General features: G+C 43.5%; 1 protein-coding gene across 2 annotated transcripts in view; it reads right to left on the reverse strand.

Annotated features, from left to right (window-relative positions):
• Tk2 (thymidine kinase 2) overlaps nt 1-18,225 on the reverse strand; it is a 30,153-nt gene extending 11,928 nt beyond the window's left edge. Inside the window, exons 1-5 of one of the 2 annotated variants that reach the window (XM_010612147.3) lie at nt 18,051-18,225; nt 17,630-17,664; nt 4,996-5,049; nt 1,892-1,981; nt 70-143 (exon numbers count right to left, since the gene is read on the reverse strand). In XM_010612147.3, the coding sequence (XP_010610449.1) occupies nt 70-143; nt 1,892-1,981; nt 4,996-5,043 (212 nt within the window). In that variant the 5' untranslated portion in view covers nt 5,044-5,049; nt 17,630-17,664; nt 18,051-18,225. Of the gene's footprint in view, nt 1-69; nt 144-1,891; nt 1,982-4,995; nt 5,050-9,679; nt 9,772-17,629; nt 17,665-18,050 lie in introns of those variants that run through there. The other variant, XM_010612146.3, reaches the window with a different exon arrangement.
• Between the last annotated feature and the right edge of the window lie 35 nt (nt 18,226-18,260).

Raw genomic sequence — 18,260 nt, forward strand, 5'->3', positions numbered from 1 at the left:
AAAAAAAAAAAAAAAAAAAAAAAAAAAAAGAATGGATAAGTAAACTATGAATGGTAAAAACTGCAGTACCTTCTATACAGGTTTTCTACAAAAACGTATCTTGCACTATGAATCGACCTCTCCATCAGTCGTACAGGTGACATCTAAAGAAAAAACAAAAAGTGATTCACTAACTCAGGTGAAGAGGAGCAGGTCAAAGGCCTGTCCCACATCCCAGCTTTATCCCTTCATCTTTGCTGAACACAAGAATCAAGAGGCTGCAGTTAAAGTGGGCAGGACCTGAGCAGAAGCCCTGTCTGACACTAGGCTCAGCTGTGCTCCTCCCTCTGCCTGAAGCTCCCTCCATCCCTACCCTGAAGCTGCAGGAACAGCACAGGAGCAAGGGGCTGAGGGTTCACCCAGAGGCCTCTTTCCCAGCAGAGGTGAGGTTCAACTGGAATGTGGGGATACTCTGATGAAATTGGCCAGTTTTATCCACTGAGGCTCACTAGAGGGAGGGATCAAGGACCCAAATAGGGTGACTTTGCTTTAAGAAGAGTGCTTGTGTGCCACAGATTGAGCTCCAAGAGTGCTGGGGTGCAGGTGGCATTCCTGGAGCTCTAACTGTAGAAACTGGGAAGGACCTGTCACACCCGCAAGGACGATGACAGGACACTGTCCCTCGCTGCCAGGGTACCTACATCCTCCACAGATGACCTTTCTCTTTAACTAGCATCCCTTCAGGAGGAAGGAAAGGCCTCTCCCTTAACACCGAGTTGATAAACTGCTAATTCTCTCTCCCTGGTCATCTACCTGCCCCTCCAAACCTCCCTGTACCACCTTCCTCTCCATCCTCTGCATCTATGGCTGTGATTACCTTTCCCTGGCTCTCCTTCTGCTTTATTCTCCTAGCTCTCTCTGTCTCTGCCTCCTTAGCAGGGGATTTCCACCTGGGTTCCATTACATTCAGATACAATTTAGGTTTTCAATTGACTGACCACTCAGAAAAAATGGGGTAAGCCAAGGGAAAAGTACTAACTGCAGATCCTCTGATCTGTATCATATCTAGGGAGAGAGAAATTCAGTCACCAAAAAGGTTCTTCTCACATCTTCCAATTGAAAAAGACACAGATTTGTAAGAGCAGAATGGTTAACTAAAGCTGTAGGTGCTGACACCTGGATCAAACTGCCCAGCCCAGTAGCTATGCCAATCTAACTGGCCACAAATATGTCCTGTAGCTTTCATGGAAAGCCTCTAACACTGGTGTCTAAGGTTGTGCTTACAATTATGAGCCACGAGTGTCAACCAGGGTCTCCCCAGGTACCCTTCTTCTGAAAGTCTGTCCCTAGTCACATCCCCACTGATGGAAGGGCCTGAGCAGTGCTGTTTGCCCTGTGATCTGCCCCAACATTTGAGTGAACCAGGGCTGGCCAGCAGACCCAGGCTGAATCACATTCGTTCAAGAATCTGACCTAAGAGCCAGAGCCAAGAAGGTTTGATGACTGGTTCTCAAATGTGCAGACACCCAAAATGTGTACTGGACAGCTTGATAAAACCTCAACTCCAGAATTTGATTTAGCAGGTCAGGGGTGGGGACAAAAAATGCGTATTTCTAACAGGGATATTGCTGCTGTCACCACCAGCCCACACCACACTAAGAAGAACTGAGTCAAATGTTGTAGAGCTCAGCTGTGGTCAGGTCATGAAGATGTGAGCTTAGGGTGGTATCGGGGTGGCCACCTGGCCCACTGAGGCTGGACCTCAGAGAGCTGCAGGACAGGCAACCTTGCCCCGGCTGGAAATGCTATGCAGCACTGAAGGCCCTTGTGAGGCTTCTTCCCAGCAATCAAAAACCCCTAGTTTGAAGAAAATTTCATTTGGCAAGGCTGAAGCCAAGTATCTGCAACATACCTGAGGACTAGTGTGTTGGCCCAGCATGGTGAGCTGCACGTATGTCTGCAGTGTGAGGCCCCATCGACAAGCATCACGGTACATCAGACCCTGCAGAAGGGAGAATGCAGCATTTTACGGCAAAGAACTTGCAGGAACCTGGTCTATCGGTCCCTAAAGGCCAGCTCAAGAAACCTACATGGGACTGGGGAGAAGCCAGAGGTGAACCCAGAATGTTTATCAGAGCTTTCGAAAGGACCGGACAAAGAGAGCCACTAAAGCAATCATAGGACAGCCCAGTGACAGCTGGCCCAGGATGATCCCCAGAGACCATGCATTCTGTCATTCAATAAAGGTTCTTTGAGCCCCCTGAGGTCTATTCTCTATCCATTAGCCAAACTGAGTGGGTTAAACCAGTTCTTGTCAACCACCCTGCTCAGAACTTTCCAGGAACTCCACATTAGATTCAGAATGCAACCCAATTCCTCATCATGATCCACAGGCCCCTTGAGACTGACTGCCATCCTCTCTCGTCTACCATTCTCCCTCCAGTCAGTCAGCTTTCAACCACACGTGCCAAGCAAGGCCCCACCTCAGGGCCTTTGCATCTGCCATTCCTGCTTCTGGAATACTTCCTCCAGATGCCTGCAGTGCTCCCTCTCTCCTGTCTAACTCTGTGCTCAAATGTCACCTTATCAGACAGTCCTATCTAAAATAGAAGCCCCCCACCCACCCTAAACACCACTAGTAGATGCAAAATACCTTTTGCTCCATAGTCCACTCACAATCTTTTTCTGTCCTTTTGATTTTTGTTTTTTGTTATCTTGATGCAAATTTAACACACCCCAGTGCTTTGCACTGAAAAGTGCAGACCCTCTTCGATGCAGAGAAAAGAAAATCTCAGAAACATTGAGAGCCAAATAGCTGTAGCAATAGACATGCTTCAGAGAACCAATCAGACAAAGTGATGGACTGACACACTTCAAAAACATCTATCTTGCTCTCTGTCCAGATGATGTAAAAATATCTAATTCTGTTGTGCTTACTATTCCACTTTCACTGAAAATGCTATTTGTATCAAGGATACTCAGCCTTCAGAGGTGGTGATTCTGTCCAATAATGTGGCACCTATAATCTGACATGTGCAATTCTAGTTGTCTTACCTAATAATCAAGCCCTGGTTCCTCCCTGGCTTCTAAAGAATGTGGTTTTTTTTCTTTTTTCTTTTTTTTGTTACACTCAAAGATGACTGGCACTCCATCTGCTCCCGCACGCACACAGATGAAATTTTTCTCATATCTCTGTGGGATGCTTTATTCAAAGACTCTGAGAGCTTACCTATTCAAGTAACATCTTTTTACCTGCTTAACTTTCTTCACAGCTCCTATCACCACCCACAATAGTCTACATCTAACTGTCTCCTGTCATCCCATACTGGATTAGGGCCAAGACAAAAGGGGCTTTGAAGTGCTCACTGTCCCAGCATCTGGAATAGAGAAGGTAATAGAATCAATACTGGCTGAATGAACAAGCACCTTCTAAGAGCCTATGTTCAAACAAACAACTGTGAATAAAATATACACAGGCCCTACCTTCAGTGGAACTGAGTCTAATGAGCCACACAAGGAGATGGCAACTGCACTACTAAGAATGAAGGAGCAGCACAGGCTTCCAAGGCCAAGGCTCAAAGCTAGAACTGTCATATACCAGCTGTGTGACCTTAAACAATGTATTTAAGCTGCAGTTTCCCAATTGAAAAGTAAAACTAGTTATTCCTACGTAATGGACTGAAAGCCCAGAATAAACATTCCTTTCTTGAGCCCTCTTGGGCAGGAACCAGGTTCTATCCATCTCTTTCAAGCAAGCAGAGCAGAGTCTTCTGAAGGGGAAAGGAAAGTCGGCACATATACATTCTAGCCCCTGCTTTCAGGTCCACCCTGAGAAGCAGACAGGTGGCTTCAGGGAGAGTCACAGGCAGCCAGTTACTGGATATCCCAAATACAAATCAAAATCCAGGGTTCACCAAAGAACTTGGTGCTATGGCTTGTGTCTAGCTGTCCTCCTAAAGCCTTATTCAGTCATAGGTGGAGCTTTTCAGAGTTGGCTGGTTCTTTTTACCTGCTTAGCTTTCTTCACAGCTCCTATCACCATGATGCTGGGATTGTGTGATGCTGAAATTAAGGTATGTGTTTACTTAATCCACTGATTGGTTTGGCATAGTTCTGAGTGTGGATAATGGGAAGACCCACCCTGGGAGTGAGTGCTATCTGCCCTAATGGTATGTAGACTACACAGAATATAAAGGGCAGAAAGAAGGCTGCTCCCATGGCTTGCTGCTTGCTACCACAATGCTTTGATGCCTTCCTACCTTCTGTCCACCATGAATTGTTTCTCCTCTGCAATGCCCCTCTGCCATGCCACCCTGCCTTGGAGTCAGGCAACTATGAACTAAAACCTCTACAAACTGTAATCTTTCTTTTTTAACTTCAGGTGTCAGGTATTTTGTTTCATCGATTAAAAAAAAGGATTGGGGATTTAGCTCAGTGGTTCCACCACCTGCTTTGTAAGTGCAAGGTCCCAAGTGTGATCCCCAGCACCAAAAAAAAAAAAAAGAAAACAAAAGTAATTAAGACACCTGGTTAGAGTTTGGTCCTGGAGGATTAGGCCTAAGGAGACCTAGGTTCTGATAGCCATTTGGGATGACTTCAGATAGCCAATGGGAATCCCTTGGCTCTGCACACCTACCCAGACCTAAGAGATCTGTGACCTCAGAATCCTAATATACCACTATTTTTTGCTTATCCCTCCCATTCTTTTCCAACTCAACTAACAGAAAAAAAGTGTCTCCATGGGCTTGGATTCAGGTTTCAGCACCACCTTCCCAGGCACTTAAGAAGCTAGAGCAGTGATGATGCACCTTTTAGAGACTGAGTATCAAACTGCAGCCCAAACCTCACTTATTTGTCACAAAGTCCCAACACATCAATTAAACCTGAATACTGAAGTTTTAGTTTAGAAAAAACAACTCTACATTAACATCTTTTGTCTTAAAAGAAAAACACAATACCATCCATGGCATCACTTTGCCACCACTGAGCCAGAGATTCACGCAAGGAGCCACTCACCAGAGGATTGTGGCCATGGACATTTCTCCACTTGGACACAGGCTCCATTAACACCTGGAAGAAAAGAAAACACTGAGCAAGCTGTTAATGCCCAGTTAAGCTCTGTTACAGTGTGAAAGTGTTGAGAGAGAGAGAAAGGCACTATCAAGATGTGGCTGCCCAAGATGGCGCCAACAGCTCTGCAAACCCCTCTGTGAAGCCACAACTCCATCTAGATGTGGCCTCCTCATGTAACTTCCAGAAATGACCCAAGAACAACTGAAATCTGAAGGGTGAGCAATCTTCCTAAAGTGTCATGTGTATCAGTCAGAGTTCTCCAAAAAGGCAGAACCAACAGGGTAAATGTAGAAATAGATATATGAGAGGGAATTAATTAGGGAAATTGGTTCTTGTGAAGGCTGAGAACCCTATCTTATGACAGACTGCAAACTGGAGTCTGAGATGCTGGTAGCATGGCTCAGCCCAAATCCAAAAGCCTCAGAACCAAGGAAACCAATGGTGTAATTCTCAGTCTGAACCCACGGCCCTCTGGTCTAAGTGTTGCCTGAAGTCCAAAGGTTGGAGATGCTGGATTTAAGGGCAGGAAGAAGCTCTAGGGGAGAGACAGAGGGAACTTTTTCTTTCCCTTTTTGTTCTATCCAGGATGTAGCCAACTGGATGTTGCCTGTCCACACTGAAGGTGGATCTTCCCCTCTCAGTACACTGACTCACACATCAGTCTACCTGGAAACACTCCCCAAACGTACCCCAAAACAAAGATTTCCCAGTTCTCTAAGTAAAGTAGCCCCTCTTATTCATGGGAGATAAATTATATGACCTCAGAAACTACACATTACTGGGAGTCCCCAAGTCCCCTTCTTCACCAGGCTTGATGATTCACAAGACACAGCATAAAAGACTCACAGCTAAAATCTGTTACTATGAAAGGACACAGAGTAAAATCAACATAGAAAAAAGGTACCTAGGGGGAAAAAGTGAGGACTGGTGGGAACCTTTTTAAGATCTACATTCCCATACTCTGGCCAAGGGCCAACCTTGTAAGCAGTCCTCTGTGTAGTCAGGAGTCCTGGTCTGTCCTAGGCCCTGGTATCAACTCTTTCTAAACAGGAACACAAGAACACAGCAAGACAATTTTTATTATCTTTATCAAAGCATAAAAACAGGAAAAGAAGGAAAGAATGAAGAAAAAAAAAAAGACTGTAACTGGATGAAAACTGCAGTATAGTCTGATCATCCTCAATCTGAAAATCTGATACACAAAATTTTCTGAGTGCTGGTATGATGCCACAAGTGGAAAATTCCATACTTGACATCACATGACAGATCACAGAAAAAAGGCAGGCACACTAAATCCATTATATAAAATTACCTTCAGTGTACATGTACTATCTAAGGTATATATGGCACATAAATTAATTTCATGTTTAGACTTGGGTTCCATCTCCAAGGCACTTTATGAAAAATATGTAAATATTCTGAATCTAAAAAAATAAGTCTGAAATACTTCTGAATCCAAGCATTTTTTAAAAAGCCGCAGACATAAGATTACACCCCTAAAATCCAGAATAAGGAAGAAAGTTCATAGCCCTGTTATAGAAATAATTCTCAAACATCTGTGAGGTTATTTTAAGTGGTTGCACTTTAAATAAACTAGAAATTATATTAACTGGCTACACTAATATCTCAGATGTTACACTGTAACATTTTAGTCCTATACAATAATTTCGTTTTTCTTCTTTCACATGTAGACTTTTTTCCTAGCAAGACTGGGAAGAGGTCTATACTTGCATTCTCCAATGTAGTGGCCATGAATCACATGCGGCCGTTTGTTGTTGTTGTTGTTATTGTTTTGTTTTGTTTTTTGAGACAGGGTCTCACTATGTAGTTGAGACTGACCTGGAACTCACTATGCAGCCTAGGCTGATCTCAAACTCACAATGATCCTCCTGACTCAGCCTCCCAAGTGCTAGGATTACAGGTGTGCACCATCATGCCCGGCTTTTCTTGTTTTTTGAGAGGATTTCACTATGTAGTTCAGGCCTTGAACTCACTATATAGTCTAGGTTAGCCTAAACTCATGGCAATCCTCCTACCTCAGCCTCCCAAGTGATGGGATTACAGGTGTGTGGCCATTACATTTTATTTTTATTATATTCTAAAATTTCTATTATAACTTTGAAATGTGACTACAGATGTCCTTTGAGTTATAATGGAGTCATGTCCCAATAAATCCATCCTAAACTGAAAATATCCCAAGTTGAAAATTCACTTAATACATTTAATATACTGCACATCAGAGTACAATATCTGCTCAATGTGCACTGCTTCAACACCACTGCAGAGTCAAGAACTCTCCATAGTCCCAAGTGAGAGACGCAGTATATATAAAATACATATCAGATTCCATACTTAACAGAAAAAATAGAATGTAAAATAGCTCATTGATGGTTTTTTATCCTGATTACATGTTGACCTTATAATATTTGGGTGATCTCATGTTAAATAAAATGTTCTTAAAAAATAACTAAAATGGAATCAGCATAGTGAAAATGGGCCATACCTCCAAAACTTCTATATAGATTTAATGCAACCCCAACTGAAATTCCAGCAGCATACTTCACAGACCTTGAGAAAAATCCAAAAATTCATTTGGAACAGAAGAGACCTAGAATATCAAAAGCAATTGTAGGCAATAAAGACAAGGTAGGGGTATCACAATTCCCAACTTGAAACTAAACTACAAAGCTACTATGATAAAACTTCATGGTACTGGCAAAGAAACAGACCTGAGGACCAGTGGAACAAATTAGAAGATGCAGAAACAACACCAAACACACACAGCCACCTCATCTTCGACAAAGGAGCCAAACACCCTCACTGGAAGAAAGATAGCCTCTTTAATAAATGGTACTGGAAAGAATGGGTTTCAATTTGCCAAAGTCTAAAACTAGACCTATACTGCTCACGATGAACTAAACTAAAATTGAAATGGGTTAAAGATCTAAATATTAAAACAGGAACACTAAACTGGCTGGAAGAAAGGTTAGGTAGAACTCTTGAAGACACTGGCATAGCGCAGATTTATGAACAAAACCTCAGTTGCCCATGAACTAGCACAAAAACTCAACAAGTAAAATCTCTTCTTGTTAAAAGCTTCTGTACAGCAAGAGAAACCACCAACAGAATGAAGAAACAACCCACAATATAGGAAAAAAATTTTACCAGCTATTCCTCAGACAAAGGACTACTATCTAGAATATATAAAGAACTTTAAAAAAAGACCTCTCAAATTTAAAGACCCAATCCAAAAATGGGCATCTGAAATGAACAGACATTTCTCCAACAAAGGAGTAGAAATAGCAAATAAACGTGTGAAAAAACGTTCAACATCACTGGTCATTCGAGAAATGCAAATTAAAACAACGGTGAGATTCCACCTCACCCCAGAAAGAACGGCTGCTATCATGAAATCCACCAATAACAAATGCTGACAGGGCTGTGGGGAAAGAGGAACCTAGCTCCAGTGCTGGTGGGAGTGTAGACTGGTGCAACCACTGTGGAAATCAGTATGGAGCTACCTCAAAAAATTAGGACTGGAAATTCCATTTGACCCAGCTATCTCCCTGCTGGGTAACTTCCCCAAAGAATTAAAAGAATCATACCACAGTGATATATATGCACCCATGTTCATAGCAGCTAAAACTTGGAAGCAACTCAATTGTCCACCCACAGGAAACTGGATAAAGAAAATGTATGGTTTTTTAAAATAAAATGGAGTACTACTCAGCCATAAAGAATGAGAAACTAAGGCTGGGGATTTAGCTCAGTGGTTCTGCCACCTGCCTTGCAAGCACAAGGTCCCGAGTTCAATCAAACAACAAAAAAAAAAAAAAAAAAGATGAGAAACTAGAGACAATTATAGCTAAATGGATGGTCATTGAGGTGGTACTCTTTTTTCTTTTCTTTTTTTTTTGTACTGGTATCTAACTTTGGGACCTTGTACTTGCAAGGCAGGTGGTGGAACTACTGAGCTAAATCCCCAGCTAGGCGATACTGTTAAGTGAAATAAATAGGACACACATGTGTAAATGCCAAACAGCTTCTCTAGTGCGAGAAACTGAAAGTGTAAATAGGGACTAAAAGGTATAATAGATAATGTGAAATAGGAAGAAAAGGTGCAAAGGGGAAGGGAAAGCAGGAAGGGTAGGGGAAAAGAAAGAAGGGAATGGATTATGAAAAAATGAAGAAATGGAAACAAAGTCTTTGTAGAGAGAGGTGGAGGGGTTAAAGGGCCAGAAGAGGAAAGGGGAAAAAAAAAGAGCCAAGAGAGATTACGTAAAGGTGCAAATTTCCAATGATGAATGTTATTATATTGTATACCTTAAATGTACCAATAAAATTTTTTTAAAATAGGAAAAAAAAAAAAAAAGAATTGTTATACTATAGGCTAGAGACACAGCTCAGTGGTGAAGTGCTTGTCTAATATGCAAAAGGCCCTGGATTCAATCCCCAGTACTATTAAAGAAAAAAAAAAAGAAAGAAGAAAAAATGAAATGTTAAATTATATATCTGGCTGTACTAACAGCTTGTATTATATTCCTACTAGACAGGGCTGTTCTATGTCCTCTATAGATTATCCTATCAAACTTTTTCAGGTTCTTCAAACCCAGTGTAAATGCCTTACCTCGATATCTGTTGCACTGGACAAAAATTCCAGGCATGTTGTCTTCCCACTTGCAATATTGCCCTCGACACAGATCTGGCAAAAGACAAATGTACATCAGAGCCAGAAACCAAGCACCTAAGGTATTCGTGGCAAACTTAAGGCACGAGTAAGAATTGTTACTATAGGCTAGAGACACAGCTCAGTGGTGAAGTGCTTGTCTAATATGCAAAAGGCCCTGGATTCAATCCCCAGTACTATTAAAGAAAAAAAAAAAGAAAGAAGAAAAAATGAAATGTTAAATTATATATCTGGCTGTACTAACAGCTTGTATTATATTCCTACTAGACAGGGCTGTTCTATGTCCTCTATAGATTATCCTATCAAACTTTTTCAGGTTCTTCAAACCCAGTGTAAATGCCTTACCTCGATATCTGTTGCACTGGACAAAAATTCCAGGCATGTTGTCTTCCCACTTGCAATATTGCCCTCGACACAGATCTGGCAAAAGACAAATGTACATCAGAGCCAGAAACCAAGCACCTAAGGTATTCGTGGCAAACTTAAGGCACGAGTTCTGCAGCAGGCATACAGAGCCCTCCCTGCAATGATGTCATAAGTTGTATGAGTTGTTTTATCTAAACTAAAACCTCAGTATTCAGATTTAATTGCAGTGCTGGCACTTTGCAATAAATAAGTGGGTTTTGGGTTGCAATTTGGACATTTGGTCAGGTCTCTAAAGGTTCGCAATCAGTAAAATAAGGAAAGATTAGGGAAGGTCTAGGGAAGGGCTCGGGTGAACTGCCTAATTGGTCCTGTCCAACGCTTAGGGAAACCAAAATCCTTCCTCAGGAAACTCCCGAGGTCCATTGTAATGACAAACCACACCCTACCAAGTCGCCCGGTGGCAGGCTTAAGGGTCCTTCCAGAGCAGACCCTCCTTTACATCAACTCCTGTACAGCACCCAGCTTGTCCACCCAGCCCATTCGGCCTAGCTCAACCCCTCAGGCTATTTAAGTGTCCTGTTTCCTTAACCAGAGTCTAATCAATGGCTTTGAGGTTGGGAAACACAATGTCACGATTTAGACAGAGAATGGTCCACCAAATCCTCATGCCTCAAAGATGGGGCTTGTGGGAGGTGGATTGTCAGGTGCTACCACTGACTTACTGTTAGGAGATGGGGCCTGGTTAGAGGGTGTGACCCTGAAAGGATTTATATATCTCCCTCCAACCTCCCTTCTCTCTGTTTCCTGGTTGCCTTGATGTAAGCAGCTTGTCTGCCCTTCTCTCACATTGTTTTTGCTTTGGTACAGCCACCCATGGAGTGAAAATATGAGCCAAAATAAACTCCTTTACATTGTGGGTGTCAGGTATTGTGCCTTAGCAACAAGGAAAGTGACTAAAATATACATGTAATCTGGGATCTAACTCATTGCTCTATACAGAAAAAAAAAAGCACTCAGTCATGGACTGGAAAGTATCAGAAAAAAAAAAAAGAACAAGGACTTTCATCAGAGGCCAGGCATTAAGATGGGTAACTGTCATCACATCTAACCTCAACAGAAGGCTTGCAGAAGGGGATGACGCAAGGACACTTGAACCTACACCCTGCTCATGCTAATGGCACCTGGGAGCTGGTGTTGTGGAACAAGTGGGTGGGGTGCAGCCAGTCACCTAGGAACTATCTATACTGAAGACCAAAGACCAAGGACCTCCTCCAAGCAACTCATCAGAGGGAAAGGGGTCAGTTAAGGCAGTGGTACAAGCCCTGGTGATGGGTTAGAATCAGCCAGGAGCCTTTAAAAATGTCTACAAGGAAACCACAACCCAGACCAATCACACCACAATTGCTGAAGGCAAGACACAGGCCATAATTTGTGTGTGTGTGTTTGTAATACTGACACCACATCCCTAGCCATTGTATTGTATTGTATTGTATTGTATTTTGAGACAGGGTCTTCCTAAGTCGCTAAGTTGCCCAGATTGGGCTCAAACTTAGGATCCTCCCGCCTTGCCTTCCAAAAATTACAGTCATGCACCATCACACTATGCTCTCAGAAACTTTTAAAGCCACTCAGGTGATTTCGAGTGCAGGCAAAGCTGAGTGCCATATGACTACAGCAGAGTGTCACAAAGTGTAATTCCTGACACCTTCTCAGAAGCTCCAGAGATGTGTTTTGCTTTGCTATGCTGGGGATCAAACCTAAGGCCTCGTATACACTAGGCAATCACTCTACACTGAGCCCCGTCCCAGCAATAGCCCCAGCCAGAGAGGAATTGTGAAACGTGAGGTAGCACCCCCAGACTCTCTGACTCTTTGACCTGCTATCAGGAAATTCTGGCAAGGCTCTGCTCAGCCAGGCACTACTGGTGACACAAGATGCCTTTAGCTCCAGCAGAACACAAGGAGGAGTGAGCCATTCTACACATGTAAGAAGACAAACTGGCTGCTGAGAACACTCAGACATCCCCTGGGGCACAAAGACAAGAGTAGGATATAGCCTGCTGTGTGGTGGCCTGGGCTTTACATAAACCCTGGATGGAAGCACTCAGAGAAATGTGGGCCATTGGCTGACTTGTCCAAAGTTCTAGACAAAGCAGAGGAAACAGGACGAGTTCACACCTAGGCCCAGCAGGTCCCTTCTCACAACCCCTGGTGGAGGCTCAGTCACATTACATTAAACACGGGCCATGAATGGCCATCTCACCTCACAGCAGCCACTATGCAGTCAAGTGGACTATAGAAAGGGAGACTGTCATTGGCAGTGAAGTTCTCCTACCTTGATCCTAATGGTATTCAGAACTGGGCAATCACATTTCCAACAGATGCCAGGCTACCTTCTAGTCCCAGGTCCCTGCCAGCTCATTCCTTTAGAACCCAAAACTATAAAATAATCCCAAGAGTGTGTAAAAGGGCACAAAGAGAGTCCATGAGAACACTACTGGATTTAATATTTTGTTGCTGTTCTCTAAAGAAAACTATTTTTCCTCTTCTTGGATATTTAAAAAGAATTCAACCTAGACAGCATTCTATACAGACTGTTTCTTCCTTGTGCACTGCAATAACTAATATGCCGTTCAGATGAGACCTTCTTCCAAAACACTTGTCCTTATTCCCACTGTGAAGCTCTGAAGAGTGGGTAAATGATCCTGAATAAACTCAGCCAAACCGCCTACTGGTTTATAGCAAGCAAGGCATGAGGAATAGGAACACAGAAGGGACAAAAGTCAAGAAAAGGAAGGCTTTCAATTCCACTTTACAGTGTTATCTAAAAATACTATAAGAGGATTCATGCCCATTAAAGGAAATAAAGCCATAAAGTAAAAAGTCACCTATAATCTCAATAAAAAGAGACAAACACCATAACATTTTAGCATATTTCACCCATGCATATTTCCTACCTTTGAAAGTCTTTCAACTGCTTACTGAAGGCCTATGTGCCTTCAGTGTGCCAGGCACTAAATATTCAAGGCATGGCCCCACACCCAACAAATAAGGGCAGGAGGAAAGAAATAGGAAATCATAGAACAGGATATTCACCTCACTGGTAGCATGCAGCTGGCTGGTCCAAATTTCAGTTGATACACTACAATTTACCTCTACTATACTACGCTATAAAGCTTTGAGTCTAATTTCCCACCATTATAATTGACATGGATGAATCATCTACCCCTTTTTTAATTGGTGCTGGGAACTGAACCCAGGGCCTTGTGCTTGCTACACTCCTAGCCCTACCCTTATTTTGAAATAACATTTAATCTTTTCTAAAAGTGGAAATTAATCATTGTCACTGTAGAAAATACAGTGGTATAAAAATAAAATAAATAATCACTTATAACACGAGAGCAGCCACTTGGATATTTACTCAGGACCAAACACAAACATGTGACAAGTTTGGATTCCACAGTCCCCACTGGAAACGTGAAAAATAAATGTTGCCCTCTTAAAGATCCTGAGAAATCCCTAGTAAAAAGGAAACCTGGTTAGAAGTCTAATTTGGTAAATAGATAAAGTGTGTTATTGCCATATAATGGGAAACTGTTAGTGTATATCTAAAATGTCCCCCAAGCCTCATGAGTTCAGGTGTTTTTAAGGGTGACTGGATCAGGAATATACTATACTCACCAGTGGGTTAATCCACGATGAGTTCATTGCCGAATGTAGTATTAGGAGTAGGGTCTGACTGGAGGAGGTGGATCACTAACTAGGGAACTGACCTAGAAGAATATTCTTATCCTGACACACATGCTCTCTCTCTCTCTCTCTCTCCACACACACACACACACACACACACACACACACACTCCCCCCACTTCCTGGCATGGGGTAAACAGCTTTCCTCTACTAGGTCCTTGTGCCATGCCATTTCTGCTTTTAGCCAGCCAGCCATGGACTGAACCCTCTGAAACTGTGAGCCAAAATAAATCTCTCCTTAAAACTGTACTAGAAAGGGGCCAGGGATTTAGCTCAGTTCCACCACCTGCCTCACAAGCACGAGGTCCTGAGTTTGATTTCAGTACCCCCCAAAAAAGAAAAAAAATTGTACCAGTTATTTTGTCCCAGTGACAGGAAAAGGACTAAGACAGGAATGAGTAATGATACATGCTATAATGCAGATATAATCCAAAATATTATGCTGTGTGAAAGGCACACAGGAAAGATCAGACCATAGGATTCCATTTTGTATGAAATGTTCAGAAAAGAAAAAAAGACAGGAAGTAAATTAATAGTCACCCTGTGCAGGTGAGCGACTGCAAATGGTCATGAGGTTTCTTTCTGAAGAGATAGAAAGTCTAAAGTTGATCATAGCAACATTGCACAACTCTGTACATTTACTAAAAACCACTGAATTGTTGACTAAAATGGGTGAGCTTTATGGTATGCATACAGTCATAAAGCTTTTTACAAGAACTCGGTTCAATGGATGGCATTTAAATTCAAAGTACTAAGGAATAACTGCCCACTTTCACCCCACCCCACCTCCAAACACACCCTCCTTTTATACACTCTCACTGTTAACCACATATCATTCTCTTACACCAACTCAGAACTACTGTATCATTAAGTTCCTAAATGTCTTTGTTGCTCTTTCCCGAAGGGAAATTTATGTATTTCTTTTCCATTTAGATCATACTTCATGTATTTTCATCATTGTTGGTTTCAGGTAGTTATTTTTTCTTTTATTCTCCTTTGATATAGAGAAGCACTGTTTCCTATGTCATAAATTTGTATTTTTCAAAAAACCATAAATTTTAATGACATGTATTCCATCTTGTAAGATATACCATCTCAGTCACTTTCCTTGCTGTTAGGACAAAACATCGAACAATCAAAATTTAAAAGGAAGAGAGGTTTATTTTGGTTCACTATCACTCACTGGTCTGTTGGCTTCAAGGCAGAGACAGAATAGCACAAAGCATGGTGAAGGAAAAGGTGCTCACCCATGGCAGCCAGGAAGCAGAAGAGAGGGACAAGGAGGGAGACAGACCCTTCCGAGGGACCACCTCTTCCAACCACGTCCTACCTCTTAGCAGCACATTTAGCTACGCATTCATCAGCAGATTGAGGATGAGTACAATGTTCCCATGACCCACTTTTTAAAAGCCTCACCTCTAAACATACGAGATCCTGAGAGGACATTATAGATCTGAAGCTTAAAACATGCTATGGTCTAACTTACTAAATCCCCACTGTGGAAGTTAAGCTCTGTCCAACTGTTTTTCTATAAATTGTGATACAGTGCTCAATTTTTGAATACTGTAACAGTAGTGTTGTGTGATGGCTGCACACAGCCCAAACATCTTCCACACATTGGATATCTCTCCTCACGCAGCAACACCTATCAACCAGCAACTCCTCTGGGCTTGACTTCCCATCATCTATAGAATCTGTGCCCATCCCCCAGCCATTAGCTAAGTCCTCTGCTCTTCTTTGATGGAGCAGCCTCCCTGCTGGCCTCTTTACCTCCAGTCTGGACTTCTAGGAGCCTTCTCCATGGTCTACCACCATCTCTCCCTGAGAGGCAAACAAAATCATGTTTGCACAGAGGTGCTATGGTTTGAATGTGTCCCCACTGTTCATGTTCTGAAAACCTAATCCTCTGTGCAACACGTGAGAAGCAGCACCTTCAAGGGGTGATTAGGTCATGAGGGCTCTGCCCTCAAGAATGGATTCATGCCATCATTGCAGGAGTGGGTTCCTGATAAAATGATGAACTGAGGGTCTCTTCTCCTTATTCTTCTTCTTGTTCTCATTCTCACTCTCTTCCTCTTTTCCACCTTGGGAGTACAAGAGTGAGTATATAGCAAGAAAGTCCTCACCAGAGGCCTCCTTGACCTTTGACTTCCCAGCTTCCAGAACATGAGCCAAATAAATTTGTCGATTACAAGTTATCCAAGTCTATGGTATTATACTATAGCAGCAGAAAACTAAGGCAAAGGGTAAAGTCAGTCCTTCAGTGGTCCTGGGTATCGGGCCCTATCCCCAATACCTCCACACTCCCAAGCCCAGTAGCCTCCCTGGGACTGGCCACAAGCCCAAGCCTGCAAGCTCTCTTCCTTCTGTGACCTGCACCTGAAGTGCCCTCTGTTCCAACTCCCCCACCTCCAACTCTCTTCCACCTCTCAAGAGGTATCAAGGCTTCTGAAGGCTCCCCTCAGGCCTCAGCACTCCTCCTCACAGTCTCCAAACTCACAGCTGCTCTAGACCTACCACTGTCCTATTTATTGCCATCTCCCTCCCTAATGACACGGGCTGATTCCCAGGTCCCCAGGTGGTAACCAGGGGCTCCCACACAGGACTTCACAGGACTTGAATGGTTAGGGGCATCCCTGACCCTGAGATTTCCTACTGGGGTGGGGGGAGTGTCGGACCACACCGATAAAGCACCTATAACCCCAGGCCACATCAATGTTAGCTCAATACTTAACCCTACAATAATGCACTAATTCTTATCCAGTCCGACTTTGTATCCCTCTCCCTTTCTATAGTGCTGCCTGCTATACCTCATCCCTCCTCTAATCTCATCAAACTTCCATCAGTCTCAAACATTTCAATACCTAGTCCTCTCCCTACCATGTGCCTCCCTCCCAGGCCCTCTCCATCACCCCAAGTATGCCAGGAGCCTACCCATACCCTCAACCTTCTGCAAAGCCTGGCCAAGGGTGCCACTACAATGAAACCACTCCTTCAGGAGTTACAAAACTTCCCTCTCCCTAAAGAAACTTAGCTCCTGGATTAATGGTGACCAAAATATTGTCCCCTACCCCAGCCAGTTTAAACACCCAGTGGACATTCCCATGGATATGTCTAACATAAACTTCCTTTGCTTGCCAACCTCAGACCAATTACAGCTCCTCAGAGCCAGCACTTCAAATCACCTCCATGCCCGAATCCACATCTGCGGACTCTCATGGATGCTCTCTGATCCTATCTTTACCCACCAGTCTGAGCACTGAACAACAGGAGGAAGTGGTCGGCACAACTCCCTTCACATCTTGCCTACTGTACCCCAACCGTCTCTACACAGGATGCGCACTTTTCAATCCCTTCACCATCACTCTTCAAGCTCTGGCAATCCAAATCTACCCAAAGGATAGGAATACACGTACACTCCCACCTAAGACTCTGGGAAGGGACAAACAAGCACTGGTAACAGAGGAGGGTTTGAGGCCCAGTGATGGAGACAGATTTATTTTTTGTTTTACTTTTGGTGGAACAGTGGATTAAACGCAGCATCTTCACAAGGAGCTACATTCCCAGCCCTTACGGTCTCAGTAAATTGCCCTGACGTGGATGATCCTACCTCAGCCTCCCAAGCTGCTGGGATTATCTAAATCACAGCACCCAGCAGATATTTATCGATTCTCTTATACTTCTGTATTTAACTATTTGCATATATACCCTCAGACCCCTCCTCAAAAAATGTCAAGAAAAATTACCCTAGAGAGTGCACACAACAGGGACTTACCACTGACTTTTTCTCTTTTTCATTTTCTCCTTTATCTACAAAAGAAAAGAAATCAACTTTTACACTCAGTTTTAAATAACTCACTCCTCTCTGTGCTAATTTGCTAAAAGACCCCAAAAACAGTAATTTTTATGCTTGTTCCCTGGCCTTTCTATTCTCGGGACCCTCCGTGGTGCAGAGAGACAGGGCACCTCATCCACCTATGTGTGACACCACTCAACTGGGCTGTGTGTGTAAATCTAGCCTCGAAGTGTGCTCAGATTTTTTCATTTAGTGTTTTATACGTTTATTCGGCGCACTGGGTCTTCCCAGTGGACATGCAGAGAGGCCTGCACTCAGTGCTCAGGAAAAGCCGGGAGGAGGCTTGGATTTGGGGAGGGGCCAGCCAGGGTAGACCGCACGCCCACCCAACCCAACTCACAGGTGTTTCCGAGACGGGGCCGCCAGGAGCCTCACTTCGTGACACCACCCGATGGGACCAGAGACCCCCAAAGCCCATTAAAAGCAACTCCCAGTCCCCATAGGACCCAAGGCCAGAGCAGCCGCACTGGGTCCTACCGCTCCTCAGAGTCCCTCTCCGCGGCCGGGAGCGAGCAGCAGGCCCCGGGCCCCAGCGCCCACGACTGGCCCG

The sequence above is a fragment of the Fukomys damarensis genome, unplaced genomic scaffold, assembly GCF_012274545.1.
Source record: "Fukomys damarensis isolate Sample0158 unplaced genomic scaffold, DMR_v1.0_HiC HiC_scaffold_32, whole genome shotgun sequence".
NCBI classification, from domain to species: domain Eukaryota; kingdom Metazoa; phylum Chordata; class Mammalia; order Rodentia; family Bathyergidae; genus Fukomys; species Fukomys damarensis.